We start from the raw sequence: 17,632 nt of genomic DNA on the forward strand, positions 1-17,632 counted from the left end.
CTCTTGAGTAGGGCTACATTTTTGTCCAAGGGTTCATTGCTCTAAATATTACATCTGAGGCTGGAGAGTGAAAACTCTCCAAAATGTCACGTGTCATTTGACATAATGTCATTTGAATGACATTTTGCCTCCCACGCCCCAAATTACATATTTACAGCAATGCTTTGATAGACAAAGTTGTAGGCACATTTAAGCGATATAAGTTCGTCATACATCATGAATTGATGGCTACCGTCTGGAAAAAGTTCTGGGAAAATTATACAAACGAATGCCAATGGTATTACACTGGTGATGGTATCACATGTTGACTATTTTTGTTCAACGCCGCGTCACAATTTGGCCTTGGCGCACTAATTTGACGGATGTGCATGTGAACCAACGGACATCGTGTTTTGGAGCTTGGAATAGTGATGCAGTGAGGTGGGCATTTTACCTCAGTAACAATGAAGTGAGATCTCCTCCTTTTTGCCAATACTCTTCTGATGTGTTCCCTGATAAAGATGAGTCGTAGCTACGCTTAAATCTAGCTAGATAGGTATATATAGAGAAAATGTAATCAACTTTATCGACATTAATAGGAAATTGACATAAATAGGATTCACTGAGTAGAAGTTTTTTTCAAAACTAGGAGCGTGGCGCCTCTCTTATTTTGTTATGTCTCAAATTAAAGAGCCATAATATAAAATACCACACATGACAACTATGGTATACAACTAATCTAATAATAGCTTCATTCTCGATAAATTTTATTAACAGATAGGAATAGGCGTGATGGAGCTTTATTTTGCCACCGAAAAGTGAATCCTATAGCTAACTACGATTCATATAATATATATATATATATATATATATATATATATATATATATATATATATATATATATATATATATATATATATATACAGCGATTCCACGGGAAAAGAATAGAGAGGAAAAAAGTTGTCCAATTTTGCTCAAAATCGCTTGGTATGTTCTCCATTGAAAATAATTAGACCCGTATTTTTATTTTTTATTAGGTGACCATGTTCGATATAGGGTTACCAGAAAAATCGCTATTTTTCGAAATTTTTATTTTAAAAAATCATAACTTTTGAACCACTGGATCGATTTGCAATATTTATGGATAGAAAGCTTATTACTTCTAGTTCTTACTAAAATTTTTGGTTTGGTGTATTGGCGTACTCAAATTTGCTAAAATGGTCAAAATATTTGTTTTTTAAGATTTTTTAAATGTTGGACCACAACGACTATATATTTTTATATTTTTTATGAAAATTCAAATATTTTTACATAACATATCAAAAAATTAGAAATGTTCATCGAGCCGTTTTTGTGTTACATTTTTTTGAAAATTTCAAGTTTTCTGAACATACACACATGGAATGAGCATAATTTTCCATCACTTCAAAATAACTGCGGGAATCATTCTGTTGAAGTTATCAAACTTATTCCTAATAAATTCATGATAACCATGTGTACTAATCTAGTTTTATTTGTGAAGTAATGTACCTATCAAAAGTAGGGGAGGCTTGTCCAATTCTGACCCCATTAAATGTAAGAACTATAAATCACCCTCACATTGTTTAAAAGCAGAGACCAACATTGCTAGGGTTTACTCAACCATGGTTTACGCTTTAACTGGAACCACAATGGTCCGTTAGCGTCCTAATTCAGCATGAGTGCTCATAAGGATTGCAGAGGCACACATGCCGAATTTGAGTGGTAGCGTAAACCACGACTGAGTAAACTTAACTATTTTGAATTATTCCACAAAAGGGTCATTTTGAGTGAACTGAACTGAAACTAGAATATATTTTTTTTAGCGTGTAGATTTTTTTAAATATTTAGTGAAGTTGAAAAATCAATTTTGAAGTCCAAAAAACACAATTTTTCCGACCAATGAAATCTACGCTGAAATTCTTTGTGTAATGAATGCTTTCCATTGGTGTTATTAAAAATTTGGCAACCAGCGCTGTCTATATATATACAGGCATACCTCGATAGTACGTACACCTCCGTAATTTTAATGTACGTACTATCGAAGCGTACGTACTATCGAAGCAAAAAAATACCGAACAAAAACTTTGTTTTTTTGCTTTTCTATTTATTTGGGAGTGGTGTAATGTTTATAAAACTGATTGGAAGCCAAAATTTCGATAGAAGGCTCTGTATTCTAAGCAAATTTATATTTGATATAGTACACAACGGACCAGCATGATTCAGATTTTTCTTGAAATGGTGCCTACATATAGCATTGCGCAAACTTATCGTCCTTGTAAATGTGAGGCTATTGTTTTTATGAAATATTGTATGTTAATTCTTCGGAACATCCATAAATTACGTAATATTCGTGACGTTTTAGATATTAAGATACGTTACACCTTTCGGATACTCCTATTCATTCTGAAAAAGGAACTTCCTGGAGCAGTTATTGAAGGAATTTTCTGCAAAATAATTAGAGAAAATTCTATGGTAATTCCGAATCGACTTCCCGGATAATTTTTGAAGAACTTTTCGGGGGAACTTTAAAATAGATTTCTGAAGAAGTTCTTGAAGTAATTTCCGGGGAAATTATTGGCGGATTTTTTGGGAGAATACATGGAGGAATTTCTGGAATAAAAAGCGGGAGAGTTTCTCAAATAATTTTCGGGGTTATTGTTTTAAGATATTGCTGCAAATTCCTGGAAAAAAAATCTCGGAAAATACTGAAGGGCATTTTGGATGATTTTTTTTTTAGAAATTATATAAAATTTTAAGTACCGTAGAAATTTCGAGAATGGCTGCAGGATCTTCCGGGAGAATCCCTTAAATAATTTCCAGAGGAATTTCAAGGGTAATTTTTGTAGGTAATTCCGAAAGAGTTTTAACCAGTGGTGGATATCTGTGAACCTTGTTCACAAAACCCATGCCATGCTAAATACTCGTGAACACTTCCCAAGTAACCATTGAGCAGTTAAAGATGACTTTAATTCGGTTCTATAGTCGTATTTAGAACATGGTCAACAGTGGTATCAAATCCTAAATTACGCTTTAGTGCTGCTCAAAAGCCGCTTCTGGTGGCTGATATATGACAAAAATGTCAATTTTTTTAGATGAGTGGAAATGGAACGAGAAAAAAATTAAGAGAGAAATATTTATTTAGAATTTTAATTCGTTCTTTCTTTTTCTTCAGGTTGGAGCTCAATTTTTGCTAATTACATTTGATTTCCAGATTTGAACGCCTGCTATGTTTGGTGGATGGATTTGATTTCTGTTGTCCGATGAGTTGCCATCTGATCCACCTCAGCATTAAGCATTCAGCATGTCTGGGAAGGGTAAATAAACGGAAGGATTCGATTTGCCTTCATATCAAGGGCGAGGTAGCATGAAAATGTTTTCATGATGAATCTGTAATTAACTTACATGGAAGTTTTAATATCAGAATAGACTAAATCTACAGCTTATCTATCGTTCCATCAGGCACATTCTTTGAAATATGCTGCAGTTCTCTATCAATATACAATTCATAATTATTACTTGATAGCATTCTTCACAGGTTGAAAAAGTCTGATTCAAATGCGAGTAAAAGAGACAGGTTATGAAATTCTATGCAGTTTTGTTATTGATTTCACTCAAACGTCATAGATTTTGGCTCTAAATAGGTACTGATAATTCCCTTATTCGGCTTGTATCAACAGGGCTGGTCAGCATTACATCGAAGCGTTATATACCGATATACGGCTTCTTTTACTGCTTGTATAAACTGCCAGTGAGCACTTCAAAATCAAATATATAGCTTATAGGCACTGAAAAGCTATTATATGGTTTATATAAGGCTTATGGGGGCAGCAGGGACTATGTCCAAGGGCTTTAAGATCCCTCCCCAGGCCATCTGCGAGTTGTGGCGCCTGCCTAGGATGTGGTGGGGTTTGACAGTGGGCCCTGTTAAACCTCTATAAAAAGCTGCATGTATCCGCAAGTAGGCTCCGCCAAAGCGACCGTGTGCCGCTCAAAGCGCACAAGCCCAAGTCCTGGTGTTAGGTGGGACGCTTAACAGCCCTGACACGACGGCCCTCCGACGAGACAGGAGGTTTGCGCAGGCCCAATAAGCCGCCTTTAAAAACAACTATTACGAACGACATAGAAGATAATACGACTCGATACAATCGGCAACGACTTAGGCGACGAATAAAGGATCACGATTGGAAGCTTGGAACATGGAACTGCAAGTCGCTAGGCTTCGCAGGTTGCGATAGGATAATCTACGATGAATTACATTCCCGCAACTTCGATGTCGTAGCGCTGCAGGAAATCTGCTGGACAGGACAGAAAGTGTGGAAAAGCGGGCATCGAGCGGCTACCTTCTACCAAAGCTGTGGCACCACCAACGAGCTGTGAACCGGCTTCATAGTGCTGGGAAAGATGCGCCAACGCGTGATTGGGTGGCAGCCAATCAACGCAAGGATGTGCAAGCTGAGAATAAAAGGCCGTTTCTTCAACTATAGCATCATCAACGTGCACTGCCCACACGAAGGGAGATCCGACGACGAGAAAGAAGCGTTCTATGCGCAGCTGGAGCAGACATACGATGGATGCCCACTGCGGGACGTCAAAATCGTCATCGGTGACATGAACGCTCAGGTAGGAAGGGAGGAAATGTATAGACCGGTTATCGGACCGGATAGTCTGCATACCGTATCGAACGACAACGGCCAACGATGCATAAACTTTGCAGCCTCCCGCGGAATGGTAGTCCGAAGCACTTTCTTCCCCCGTAAGAATATCCACAAGGCCACATGGAAATCACCTAATCAAGTAACGGAAAACCAAATCGACCACGTTCTAATCGACGGTAAATTCTTCTCCGACATCACGAACGTACGCACTTACCGCAGTGCGAATATTGAATCCGACCACTACCTCGTCGCAGTATGTCTGCGCTCAAAACTCTCAACGGTGATCAACACGCGTCGGAGTCATCCGCCACGGCTTAACATTAGGCGGCTACAAGACGGTAGACTAGCCCAAGACTACGCGCAGCAGCTGGAAGTGGCACTCCCAACGGAAGAGCAGCTAGGCGCAGCGTCTCTTGAAGATGGCTGGAGAGATATTCGATCCACCATTGGAAGCACCGCAACCGCTGGACTAGGCACGGTGGCTCCGGATCAGAGAAACGACTGGTATGACGGCGAATGTGAGCAGTTAGTTGAGGAGAAGAATGCAGCATGGGCGAAATTGCTGCAACACCACACGAGGGCGAACGAGGCACGATACAAACGGGCGCGGAACAGACAAAACTCGATTTTCCGGAGGAAAAAGCGCCAGCAGGATGATCGAGACCGTGAAGAGACGGAGGAACTGTACCGCGCTAATAACACACGAAAGTTCTATGAGAAGTTGAACCGTTCACGTAAGGGTCACGTGCCTGGGAACCTTCTTACAAACGAGCGTGAGGTGATCCAAAGGTGGCGGCAGCACTACGGAGAGCACCTGAATGGCGATATGGCAGACAATGGTGGCGGTATGGTAATGAACCTGGGAGCACGCGCGCAGGACATGCGACTTCCGGCTCCGAATCTCCAGGAAATCCAGGAGGAGATCGGCCGGCTGAAAAACAACAAAGCCCCTGGAGTTGACCAACTACCAGGAGAGCTGTTTAAACACGGTGGTGAAGCACTGTCTAGAGCGCTGCATTGGGTGATTACCAAGGTTTGGGAGGATGAGGTTCTGCCGCAGGAGTGGATGGAAGGTGTCGTGTGTCCCATCTACAAAAAGGGCGATAAGCTGGATTGTAGCAACTACCGCGCAATCACATTGCTGAACGCCGCCTACAAGGTACTCTCCCAAATTTTATGCCGTCGACTAACACCAATTGCAAGAGAGTTCGTGGGCAGTACCAGGCGGGATTTATGGGTGAACGCTCTACCACAGACCAGGTGTTCGCCATACGTCAGGTATTGCAGAAATGCCGCGAATACAACGTGCCCACACATCATCTATTTATCGACTTCAAAGCCGCATATGATACAATCGATCGGGACCAGCTATGGCAGCTAATGCATGAAAACGGATTTCCGGATAAACTGATACGGTTGATCAAGGCGACGATGGATCGGGTGATGTGCGTAGTTCAAGTTTCAGGGGCATTCTCGAGTCCCTTCGAAACCCGTAGAGGGTTACGGCAAGGTGATGGTCTTTCGTGTCTGCTATTCAACATCGCTTTGGAGAGAGTAATACGAAGGGCAGGGATTGACACTAGTGGTACGATTTTCACGAAGTACGTCCAGTTATTTGGTTTCGCCGACGAAATTGATATCATGGCACGTAACTTTGAGAGGATGGAGGAAGCTTACATCAGACTGAAAAGCGAAGCTAAACGGATTGGACTAGTCATCAACACGTCGAAGACGAAGTACATGATAGGAAGAGGCTCAAGAGAGGTCAATGTGAGCCACCCACCACGAGTTTCTATCGGTGGTGACGAAATCGAGGTGGTTGAAGAATTCGTGTACTTGGGCTCACTGGTGACCGCCGATAACGATACCAGCAGAGAAATTCGGAGACGCATAGTGGCTGGAAATCGTACGTACTTTGGACTCCGCAAGACGCTTCGATCGAATAGAGTTCGCCGCAGTACCAAACTGACTATCTACAAAACGCTTATAAGACCGGTAGTTCTCTACGGACACGAGACCTGGACGATGCTCGTGGAGGACCAACGCGCACTGGGAGTTTTCGAAAGGAAAGTGTTGCGTACCATCTATGGTGGGTTGCAGATGGCGGGCGGTACGTGGAAGAGGCGAATGGAAGAGGCGTTCACACCGCGAAAATCGGAAGACTGCGGTGGGCCGGGCACGTAGCCAGAATGTCGGACAGTAATCCGGTGGAAATGGTTCTCGACAACGATCCGACGGGAACAAGAAGGCGAGGTGCACAGCGGGCAAGGTGGATCGATCAGGTGGAGGACGACTTGCGGACCCTCCGCAGACTGCGTGGTTGGCGAAGTGCAGCCATGAACCGAGCTGAATGGAGAAGTCTTTTAAGGCCACTCCGGCCTTAGTCTGATGATAAATAAATAAATAAATAAGGCTTATTAAAGTGCTTAATGGTTACCTGGGTAGTCTTACGAATCATTCACATACCATTCAGCAAATCATTCAGCCATCGGATGATTTTCATTCAGATGAATGTCATCCGATACCGCAAACAACCAAATGCAAATCTTCTGGAAATGGGATGACAATCGTTAAGGGGCAGTAGCAACACACTTGTTAGTCATTCTTGGGAGGAAGATTTAGTTCATTGTACGTTTCACAGTTGAATAAAAGATAATACCCTAAAAGTAGGCAATTATTTTTTTGATTGAAATGCGCTATGTAGAAATGGGAATGGTTATAATTTTTGATGAGCTTGGAAAGTATTGAAGTTGCAAAAGGAAAACGGTCCTGTCAGCCACATAAGGGTTAAAATACTACGGTGTTGCTATCACTTTTGATATAATTCATGGCCTGTGTAAAAATCTGAATAGAAGCATTTGTATTTTAACCCTTTTTTCAAATAAATGCCATCGCCGGATATTTTGTTCGTATTTTTGCTAAAATCAAAGCACATAGAATTGTGCGTGGTATCTTTTTAGCGTGCGTTTGATATACTCACAAACACACACAGATAAAAATATGTTGTGATTTAAAATGAATTTTCATGCACATATTTGGAGCTGAGACGAGACCTGCAAAGAGGAAAAAATGTAACTTCAGCTTCTGCCAGTCAACTGCTGTCACGATCTGTCAGGTGCAACCAGCAGCTTTTTGAGTGAAAGTATTGGTATCCCAAATAAAATATTCCACATCATTTTTGTTTTACCAAGACTTTTTTACTTTAACGAGTATTCCAAACCTTCCGTTTAGCTTGTTAAATATCAGTAATAAAGCTGTGTTTTGTTCCCGGTATAAAAATCCTTATGAAAATGAATTAACTATTTCGTGAATTGGATACACTTCTATTGTTCTCAGAAGGGTCCACCTGGGGCTTAGGTGAAACAGTCAAGTAAACAGTTGAAACTCGATGGTCAACTGTGATGAAAAGAAGAACAAGTGTCAAAACAAGAGAAAAGAAGCAGCGTCTTTGCAGGTCTCGTCTCAGATTTGGAGCATGCAAATAAACGCAAAATTCAATCGATATTAGTGTTCTTCCAAATCAAAATGAATTTAAACTGTGCTTGCTTGTAAAATTCAATTAAATTCAATTGAATATCGAATGTTTATTCGTTTGTTTGGATTGGCTGCAATTTTACACGTCGTTGAATTTTCAAAATTATTTGCTGTGCATTCTCTCGCTCTATTCCGAAGTGTCCTGCTGTCAAAGAAAATGAACAGTCCTGATTTTATTTAGTGAAACATAGAGCAAATATTGCATAAAATTGCTCTTTGTGGTGATAATCAAGTGGTGATAAAGTGTAAAAGGTAGTTTACGTACTTAAATTGTCGTGTCATACGCAATAAAGAGGAGAAACAGGCGATCCAAAAAAGTAACAGTTTGCTTTTCGTGCGCTGCTTTCTTTGGCAATGCAATAATGGCAAGGATTTCGTAGGTGCAAATTTGTTTCGATGATTAACACATCAAATCTTGCTACTTTTACACAAACAATTTATTCAAATGAAAGCTTAGACTTGAAATTGTGTGATTGAATCAAAATTATGTTCATAAATAGTGTATGTTTGCTGGAAAACCCAAATATTGTTGAGGGTGCCAACAACCGTCGCACCCTGCCAATGCCGTATTCTACCCTATATATAGGTACCTACACGCAAAAAAATGTTGCGGTCGAAGCTACCATTCCGAGGGTTAATTTAAGAATACGCACCGACGATTTTCAGCAGACAACAAATCCGTTTGATTTTACCATGCGCACAGTAAAAATCAACTGTGGTCCTGGTAGAATGTTGTTGCATGAACTGAATCAGTGGTGAATTTGTCCGAATGCGTGGTTAATTTAACTGAAAATTTGTGGTTGTTTTAAAAACATGGCGTAGTCTACAAAATAGTAACCGTTACCATGGAATTTTTTTCTGTGTACACTGAAAAAAAAATCCGTTGTAAAAACTACTATTTTGTAAACTACGCTCTGTTTCTAAAACAACCATAAAATTCCAGTACAATTAACCACGGTTTCAGAGAAATTTACCACTGTTTCAGTTCAAGTGACAACATTCCGCAAGGGCCACAGTTGATTTTTTACTGGGCGCGTGGTAAAATCAAACAGGTTTGTTATCTGCTGGAAATCGTCGGTGCATATTCTTAAAATAACCCTCGGAATGGTAGTTTCGACCGCAACATTTGTTTGCGTGTACTACTATGATGCAGTTGATGTTCATGTTGCTTAAAATGTTTCTTGCAGTTTGGTTCAACACCGACGACTTCTATGCAACATTGCACCCAATGTTGTAAAGATTCAATCACAGCCATTAATGTCGTTTCTCCTTGTTACAATCCGCTTGCCAACTTGCACGCAACGGCTTCTGCCACTCGCCCCTGACCTTACCCAATGCGATTCGTCTTAATCTTTGCGCACGCAACACGCGAAGCGCTATTTCTGCCCCCTCGCTTTATTGACGCGCTTTTCGCTGCTGGTGGTCTCTGGTTGACCGACCGACCAGCCTCCCGTCCAATTCTATAACTACATATGCTCAGTGGGAACCAAACTCAGCCATGAATGAATCTGTCGCAGCATAGCTGTCGATGTTGTACAATTTATTCCGATTCAATGTGCTTCATTGGCAACGCACACGACTCCACCAGGCGGTTGTTTAGTTAGGTCTGTCTGAACATCATTGCCATTGTCAGCCAAATACGTATTCATCAGTGGATCCATTCAGTCAATTTTCGACTTCTTCAATGAATTCAATGGTTCGGTTATTCTAGCCGAAAATAGCAATCAAGAGCTGCTCGCATCAATTAGTAGACGATGAGGTCGCCTGCGAACTGCTCAGAACGGTTGAGCACTCGGTCGTAGCAGTTGGGCGACGTCTCTGGGGATCCAATTGGTCACGGACTCAGGCAACAGGCAGAGGTTGTCATGCAAATAGGACGCTCGTGAAAATGTGCAATTCTCCGTCGAATAAATCGGGTTCAACGCAGCAAAGATCGGTCAATCAACAGAGTGAAATGTGCGGAATGGGGAGTGCAATTGAGGCATGGACTATTTCTGCTGCATCGCGCTTCGTCGTTGCAATTCGGGATGACCGCTTGCCGGGAGATGGAAAGAGACGGCGATCGACCCGCCGAAGCGCCACCGTTTAATTGAATCAACGCGAATTCCAATTGATCAATGCTCATTCGGATCGCATATGTTCAAACCCAAGTGTGACTTTTCCCGGGCAAGACCTATATGCGGAGTGGAGATACTCGTCGAAGATAGGTCGATTTTTGGCAAACGATAATTTTTGCTACATATTAGAGCAGTACAATCTGGACCGACGCGATTGATTGTCTGAGTCGCAGTCGAGTGCGATCGTTGGTGTCGTGCGGAGTTCTAGTCCCCGTCAGAGCGCTGAATCTGTGATCTACCGTCAAGTAACAAAATGGTCTCATCCGGCATGTGCTTGTTGCTGCTGTTGGGTAGCATCCACGTTACATTGACTGCACCAACTCGTAAGTTTTTGAGTTTCTTGATGAAAAACTGGTTTAGCTTGAACTTTGTATCCATTTTTGTTGCAGGACGACGCCTTGAATCGGAAGGGTGCTCGAGGAGTTCGGCTGACTTGAGCGACTGCGTCGAGAACTCGATTCAACACTTCGTCAACTTCATGGCTAGCGGGAAACTGTCTCCGAAGGTGTCGATAACGCCGTTCGATCCTTTACACCTACCAAACATGACGATCTCCCATCAAAGTAAAGAATTCAAAGCAATATTCGTCAATCGGTATCTTGTGGGACTGAAAAATAGTTTTGTTCACGATACGAGGTAAATATGCTCAATACCCGCTATTGCTTGACACCATTTCATAACGTTATCCGTTTCCACAGCGTTGATCTCAAAAAGAAAGAACTGAGCCTTACTTTGCTGATGCCCGCATTAGAATTGCTTGGAATGTACACGACTGAATCCATCGAGAACCAAGAAGCCACGGAAAACACAATCCTCACCATTTCCATCAGTACGTTCTGCATTTCCACATACTATCAAATAATCCAATGTCTAACCTATAATTTCTACCAACAGGGAGTTCAATGGCCAAGTTTCGAGCTCGAGGGGAACTTTACAAGTCAAAATCCAGTCAGGATCACGTACGGCTCAACGTGACGGACATCGAACTGGCGATGGGTCACTACATGATTAACGATCTGGACCACAGCACCCACATCCCGCGGACGAACCGGCACTTTGACAGTGTGTCGCGGCCCGAATTTGTCAAACTCATCGAGAAGGACCTGCGAGTGCAGCTTGGCGCCCGGCTGCAGCACATCGCCAACGAAGCGTTAGCGTTGGCGCCTTATCAAAAGCTCCTTCCTGTATGATCTCGCACAAAGTCGGCCTTAATAAAACACTGAGAAAATAACATCCCAACGATGATCAATTGCCAATAAAAACAATGTATCACAGCTCCCAACCCTTCCCCTGACCCATTCAAGTAACGGGAGGCGAATGCAACGATCGTTTGTCTCGAGTCCACCTCTTTCTTTCGCGGTTGCTGTCGCTGATGTTGATTGGTTTCAATCAAAATGGCATTGATGCAGTTCAAAAGCCTTCAGGCGCATGGGCAATAAAGAGAACAAAACGAAACGGGCATTTATCAACGCTGCCCATGTTGGAAAAAAACAAAAGTGCATCTCCTTCGTGGACGGATGGCGGTACGTGTATGAGTAGATTTATGGCAAAAGTTTTCGAGACACAAAAAACTGCATCAGTCCAACAACCCTAAACTGGACGATGCGATGTGACTGTCCGGGGATGTCTCGCACGGGTGCACTTTTTTGGCGCACCACGTCATAATTTGGGTCGGTCGGTTGTTGAACTGACTCGCCGACGCGGGGCTCGTGAACGTGAAGACAGCACAGAGTCGTAGCCGTGATCAATGGGATCATAATTAGATTGTTTGGGTGCGACGAATTTGGACAATGATCGAGTCTGTCTGTAATTGAGCGACAGGTTTTCGATATTTTTGAACGCAGTGTAGATGGATGGCGCTAGCCATTGTGCACAGCGTGGTGAATCTATGGATGGAAAACGGGGTGCTTATAAGGATTTCTGCAAGTTTTTTAAGGTACATAGTCTGTTAGATAAATTACGCTAGAAGTGAACAGCCTGATAAATCATATAGAAATTTAATATATTTAAAATAAAAGAAGCGACAAGGAGAGATAAGGCGTGGACGGTGGTCTCATTAAAATAACTAATTTTTTGTGTTTTTAGTATAAAGACTTGTAGCCGTAGGCTGGCTCATATTTTATTAACTACTTAAACGTGATGCAGAAAGAGACCGTACACTAATTACATAAGAGATTTTTTCAAGTTTTGACGTAGAATTACGTCTGTCTTTTCTATATTGGGGTACACTTTACGATTGCAAAAAATCGAAAAACGTTACGAAAATATGATAGACTTCGATTGTTAATATATATCGTTAATTTGTTGATATTTTTCGGTGAAAACTAAACACACACTTTGCATAATTTTGCATAACGTTTCGGCCTACTGCTTTTCAGCCATCATCAGATTTGCAATTAATCAAACGTTCACCACCAGTGTGGTTTTCAAACTACACTTCGATTGTTAATATCTCAGCCGTATCTCGATGGATTTTCTATTTTCTTGGACCAATCGATCAAGGAAGAGTCAACGCTTCATACTCGAATCACAATATTTTCTCATACAAATATGTTTTTATTTGTATACAAGCTATATGAAGCATAAGAAAAGGGCAGACTCTCCTACGAAAGTAGTGTATAATCAATAAATGGATGCTTACTATTTCCGATTACATTACATACGTTCGAATGCAATTAAGGCTCAAGACTCCACCACAATATTTTGAGAATTAATGACTGTATCGCTTGTTTGTAATAGTGAGGCAATTGGTACGGAAAAGTGCAGCAGCAATAGATAAATTTTGTTTACAACTGGGGTGGGTGGAAATGGGGTGTTAAAAATATGCCAGCTGATGCATAATGTTGCCAGACTTGACGAAATGTTTATTCTATATCATAACACATGTTCACGGTGTATCAAATATATGGGTTTTTATCGGTTCAAACTTTGTTATTCACCACTTGGAATTTAACAGAAGCTTACTTAACATGTTTAATTATTTACTTCTGGTATATTTGTTCAATCCAACAAACAGCAATGATTTTTCTCCAATAAACAAATCTGGCAACGGTGTAGAGATGATTATTTTCTTGTGTATGCACACCTTCACTCAAAATAATTTTCACTTAAGAGTTACATGAAAACATATGCGGATATTTTCCATCTAGTTTCGTTTGTAGAAGTTAAATGATTTATTAGTGATGGTACTCACTGCTCTCAATTCACTAAAAAATGTAATTAAATTTAAGTGAATTGAAATTTCAACAAACACATAGATTTTAAGTGAATTGGAATAATAGTTTGCGCAATACCCGTGTGAGTGATAATAATCCCCGTCCACTAGAGACGGACGGGACCAAAAACAGAGTTATGAAATCATTATTTGATACTCAAGACTTATTTTTGTAAATTGCTCTCATGATGTTTCTGCACCAACTGTTCATTAGCGATTTATGCAAAACATACACTTCTGTCACACACACCCCATTCATATATTTTACATACATTCGTGACAAGTAGTATTTACTAGAAAAGAACATAGATATCGTTTTCTACGTTTTCATTTAAATTTCACTACATTTCTTTTTGGTATGCATATGTCATGTGAGTAAGTTTTATTTGACACAAGTAAGGTCGTCATAAATGTAGATTTTTAAAGCCTACCTGATTTTTATAGTGGAAATTAAGTGACAATTATTTTGAGTGTTTGTTTGCGTGTTGGCTGGCGTATACGTTGTATTGTTCGGATTGAATGAAGTTGCATCGCGTAGATTTTGTACTCACCATTTCACTTATTGCGCTAGTGAATTTGAGTCTTCCGCATTTTATTACATTCACAATACGGTCGTCAAATTTGTCTCTCACTTCGATTTTTGTAAAGCAGTTTTCGACAGTTTTTGGACGCGAAGTGAATTAATTGGTAGTCAATATTGAAGAAAAATGTGAAACTCAGTTACCGTGCACGCACCTAACTTTGCGCATTTTGCGGTTATTTTTGTTATAGAATGCATTTAAATTGAAATTCGAAATTAGACCTGTGCGCCGGTCACATCATCGGTGGCGGCGGCGTGGTGGTCACTTTTGCCCCGGCGGCGGCGGCGTCACGGCGGCGCGCCGTTGACTTTTATCGGCGGCGGCGTGAACCGGCGTGGATGAAAAAATCGATGGTTGAAAAAATCAATTTTTACGCGGATTTTTGGATTCAAGCGGTTTTGATTCACGGGGTAGGAATCGCTAGTGTAAAAATCGACTTCAGTGGATTTAAATTGCAACATTCAACGTTTGTCGTTAATCAAACAGCACAATAAAAATAGTTAATTGCCGGCGACACTAATCAATACCTGATTTCAAAATGTTATTATTATAAATTAAAACTATTTTGTTGTTCTCTGATTTTGATGAATCAAATTTTAACAATAAATCCTGCTTCACTTGTCGTGACCCCTTAGCAATGTTGAGAATTAGATTTCGGTGCCATAGAACTAATTTGTCTCCAGTAGCCTTGCGAACAAAGAAGTAGGGTTGCCAATCCGGAGATGGCGAGTTTGATTCTTGGTTCGGTCTAGGATGTTTAAGAGTTGGAAACATTCGCGACTTCCTGGGTATAGTGAAACCATTGTATTTGCCACAAGAGATATATACTGATGCAATGGCTGGCACAGAAAAGCTTTCATTCAATTAATAATTAAGGAAATGCCAATACAATACTAAGTTAAAAAGCAGGCCAAGTTCCAGTTGGAATGTAGAACCATTGAAGTAGTAGAACTAATTTGTCAACTTTTTTCAAAAGTTATTTCCAATTCAGGATTTTGATACACTTCAGTCGTTTTACTTCTCAATATATCTAAATTTCTGAAAAATTTGAACTACTATTCTTTGAGTTACATACAGAATTGGGCAATGTTTAATTGGCTGCATATTTTTTTTAGATATTTTTCCTGAAATTTGGTTAAATATGAAAAAAAAATTTCTCTTGAAGGAATTCCGCGTGACGCGTGACGATCCTTACAAACTTTTTTGAGAATTAATACAAAAAGCGTGACGTGCTATATGGATCTTCCCTTAGTAAAACCTTACAATATTCCTGCAGAAATTCATTCGAAAATTTATCGAAGAATGATCTAGTTTCCGATGAAATTCTTAAGTGAATTTTCTATAGAACTATCCGAGGGAATTTTTAAAGTAATGTCGGAAAGAGTTTATGAAAGCATTTTCAGCAAAGTTTTTGAAGAAATTTACAGAAGAACTTAAGGAACTGAAGGAATTCCTAAAAAAAATAGTGGGAACCTTTTAAGAAAATTTCGAGAAAATCACCCAGACATTTTCAAAGGAATTCCCAACAGAATTTCCGAATGCATCCCAAAATAAATTTTGGAAGGAATTTTCAAATAAATTTCCGAAGTAATTTCCAGAGGAGTTTTGAATACATTTTTGAAGAGATCCCGAAAAAATCAAAAGAAATGGAGAATGTTGTGAAGGAATTCCTTAGGGAAATGTTCAATAATTTCTCCCTAAAGTAACCTTTACCTATTCCTATGTTGGTAGTACACTCCGTGTTGTCCAGAGCAAAACCGACTGTAATGTTTTGTTCCAGGTCACTCGTTCTTGGACCGCTAGTCGCCAGTTTCCCTGCACGCCGGCCACACGCGCACCTTCCTCGATTGCACACAGCTAGAGAGTGCGGGGTGTACCCCAGAGCCCACGTCCTCTTCCAGTTTTTCTGCTAGACATGACTTTTGCAGGTCTCTCTTGCAGCATACGAAGAATATGTCCAGCCCACTGTTATCTGCTGTATTTTATAATCCTGCCGATGTCGGCATGTTTGTACACTTGGTACATCTCTTGATTTATGCGTCTACGCCATTCACCATTTTCTACCACATCACCAAGTGTTGTGCGTAGTATTTTCCACTAAAACACTCCGAGAATTCGATGGTCTGCATCTTTTAACGTCTATGCTTCATGACCGTACAGGGCGACTGGAAGAATGAACGATGTGCACTGATCTAGTTTTGTTGAAGCCTAAAGTTATCAAAGAATTTATTGGAGGAATTTTTGAAGGATTACCCGTAGAAATTATCTAGAAATCGCTTAAGATAGTTTTGAGATAATTCCTATGGAAATTTCAGGAAAGTTGACAAGGAACCTGCAAAGGAACCCCTAGAGGAATTTCCGAAAAAAAAATCTAGAGGGAACTCCTAAAAGAATCTCCCTAAGAAATTCGTAAATTAATTTTCAAAGAAATTCCTAAGCAAATTTCCAAAACTTATAGAAATTTCTAAAGTAATCCGTAAATGAATTTCTCAAGGAGTTTTCAGAAAACATTTTGAATTTGTTTTGACAAAGTTTTGACAAACTCCTAAAACATTTTCCGTAGTTATTTCAAAAGGATTTTCAGAAAGTATTTTCGAATTTCTGAACGAAATCTAAGACCGTCAGAAGTTCCTTCAGGAGTTACTTTAAAAAATTCTTCAGAAGTTTTTTCGGATATTCTTTAAGGAACTTGTTCAGGATTTCTTTAGGGAATTTCGTTCAAGAACTTTTCAAAAATATCCAAAAGAGTTCTTAGAAGAATTTTTGAATGTATTTTCGGAAGAATACCCTAATGATTTTCCCAAGGAAAATCCGAACTAATTCTTCTAATTGATCCGAACTAATTCCTGAAGGATCTCTTTCAAAAATGCCTTCGAAAATTCATTCGGACATTTCTGCACAAACCCTGTATATTAAATGGAACTCCTCAAGATTTTTTATCCTTAAATAATCGAAAAAAAAATCGTCAAGAATTTTTTCGGATATTTCCCCAGGGATTTCTTTAAAAGTTAAGAGATTCTGGATTTTCTTCCAGGAAATCAATTGAAAATAATTGGATAATAGAATAGTTTCCGATGGAGTTCTCCTTCTTCTGGGACATTGCCGCCACGCAGCTTAGTGTTTTTGAGTACTTCCACGGTTATAAACTGCGATTTCCTAGACCAGACCGGAAATCGAAACCCAGCCACCCTCAACATGGTCTTGCTTTGTAGCCACGCATCTTACCGCACGGCTAAGGAGGTTCCCCATTCCGATGGAGTTATTAATTTAATTTTTGAAGAATAAAACAAAACAATAAACAAACACTAAAACATTCCAAAAGTATTACTGAAAGAATTTCGGAAAGAACTTATGAAGGCATTTTCGAATGATTCCTGCAGGAATTTCTGGAAGAATTTCCAGAGATTGTTTTTAAGGAATTGCTGGAATAAGGTATGAAGAAATCCCTTGAGAAAATTTCAAAGATATCCCTTATGCAATATCTGGAAGAATTTATTTAAGGAATTAATGGAATAAGAAAAGAAATGTCA

General features: G+C 40.1%; 1 protein-coding gene across 1 annotated transcript; it reads left to right on the forward strand.

Moving 5' to 3' along the window:
- Positions 1-10,195: 10,195 nt before the first annotated feature.
- Positions 10,196-11,538, forward strand: LOC134218199 (uncharacterized). The gene is made up of 4 exons (XM_062697107.1): positions 10,196-10,630; positions 10,697-10,943; positions 11,006-11,136; positions 11,202-11,538. Exons 1-4 carry the CDS (start codon positions 10,561-10,563, stop codon positions 11,495-11,497), a joined length of 744 nt encoding a protein of 247 aa, XP_062553091.1. The 5' UTR covers positions 10,196-10,560; the 3' UTR covers positions 11,498-11,538.
- The last annotated feature ends 6,094 nt before the right edge of the window (positions 11,539-17,632 follow it).

The sequence above is a fragment of the Armigeres subalbatus genome, chromosome 2 (genome assembly GCF_024139115.2).
Source record: "Armigeres subalbatus isolate Guangzhou_Male chromosome 2, GZ_Asu_2, whole genome shotgun sequence".
Taxonomy (NCBI): Eukaryota; Metazoa; Arthropoda; class Insecta; order Diptera; family Culicidae; genus Armigeres; species Armigeres subalbatus.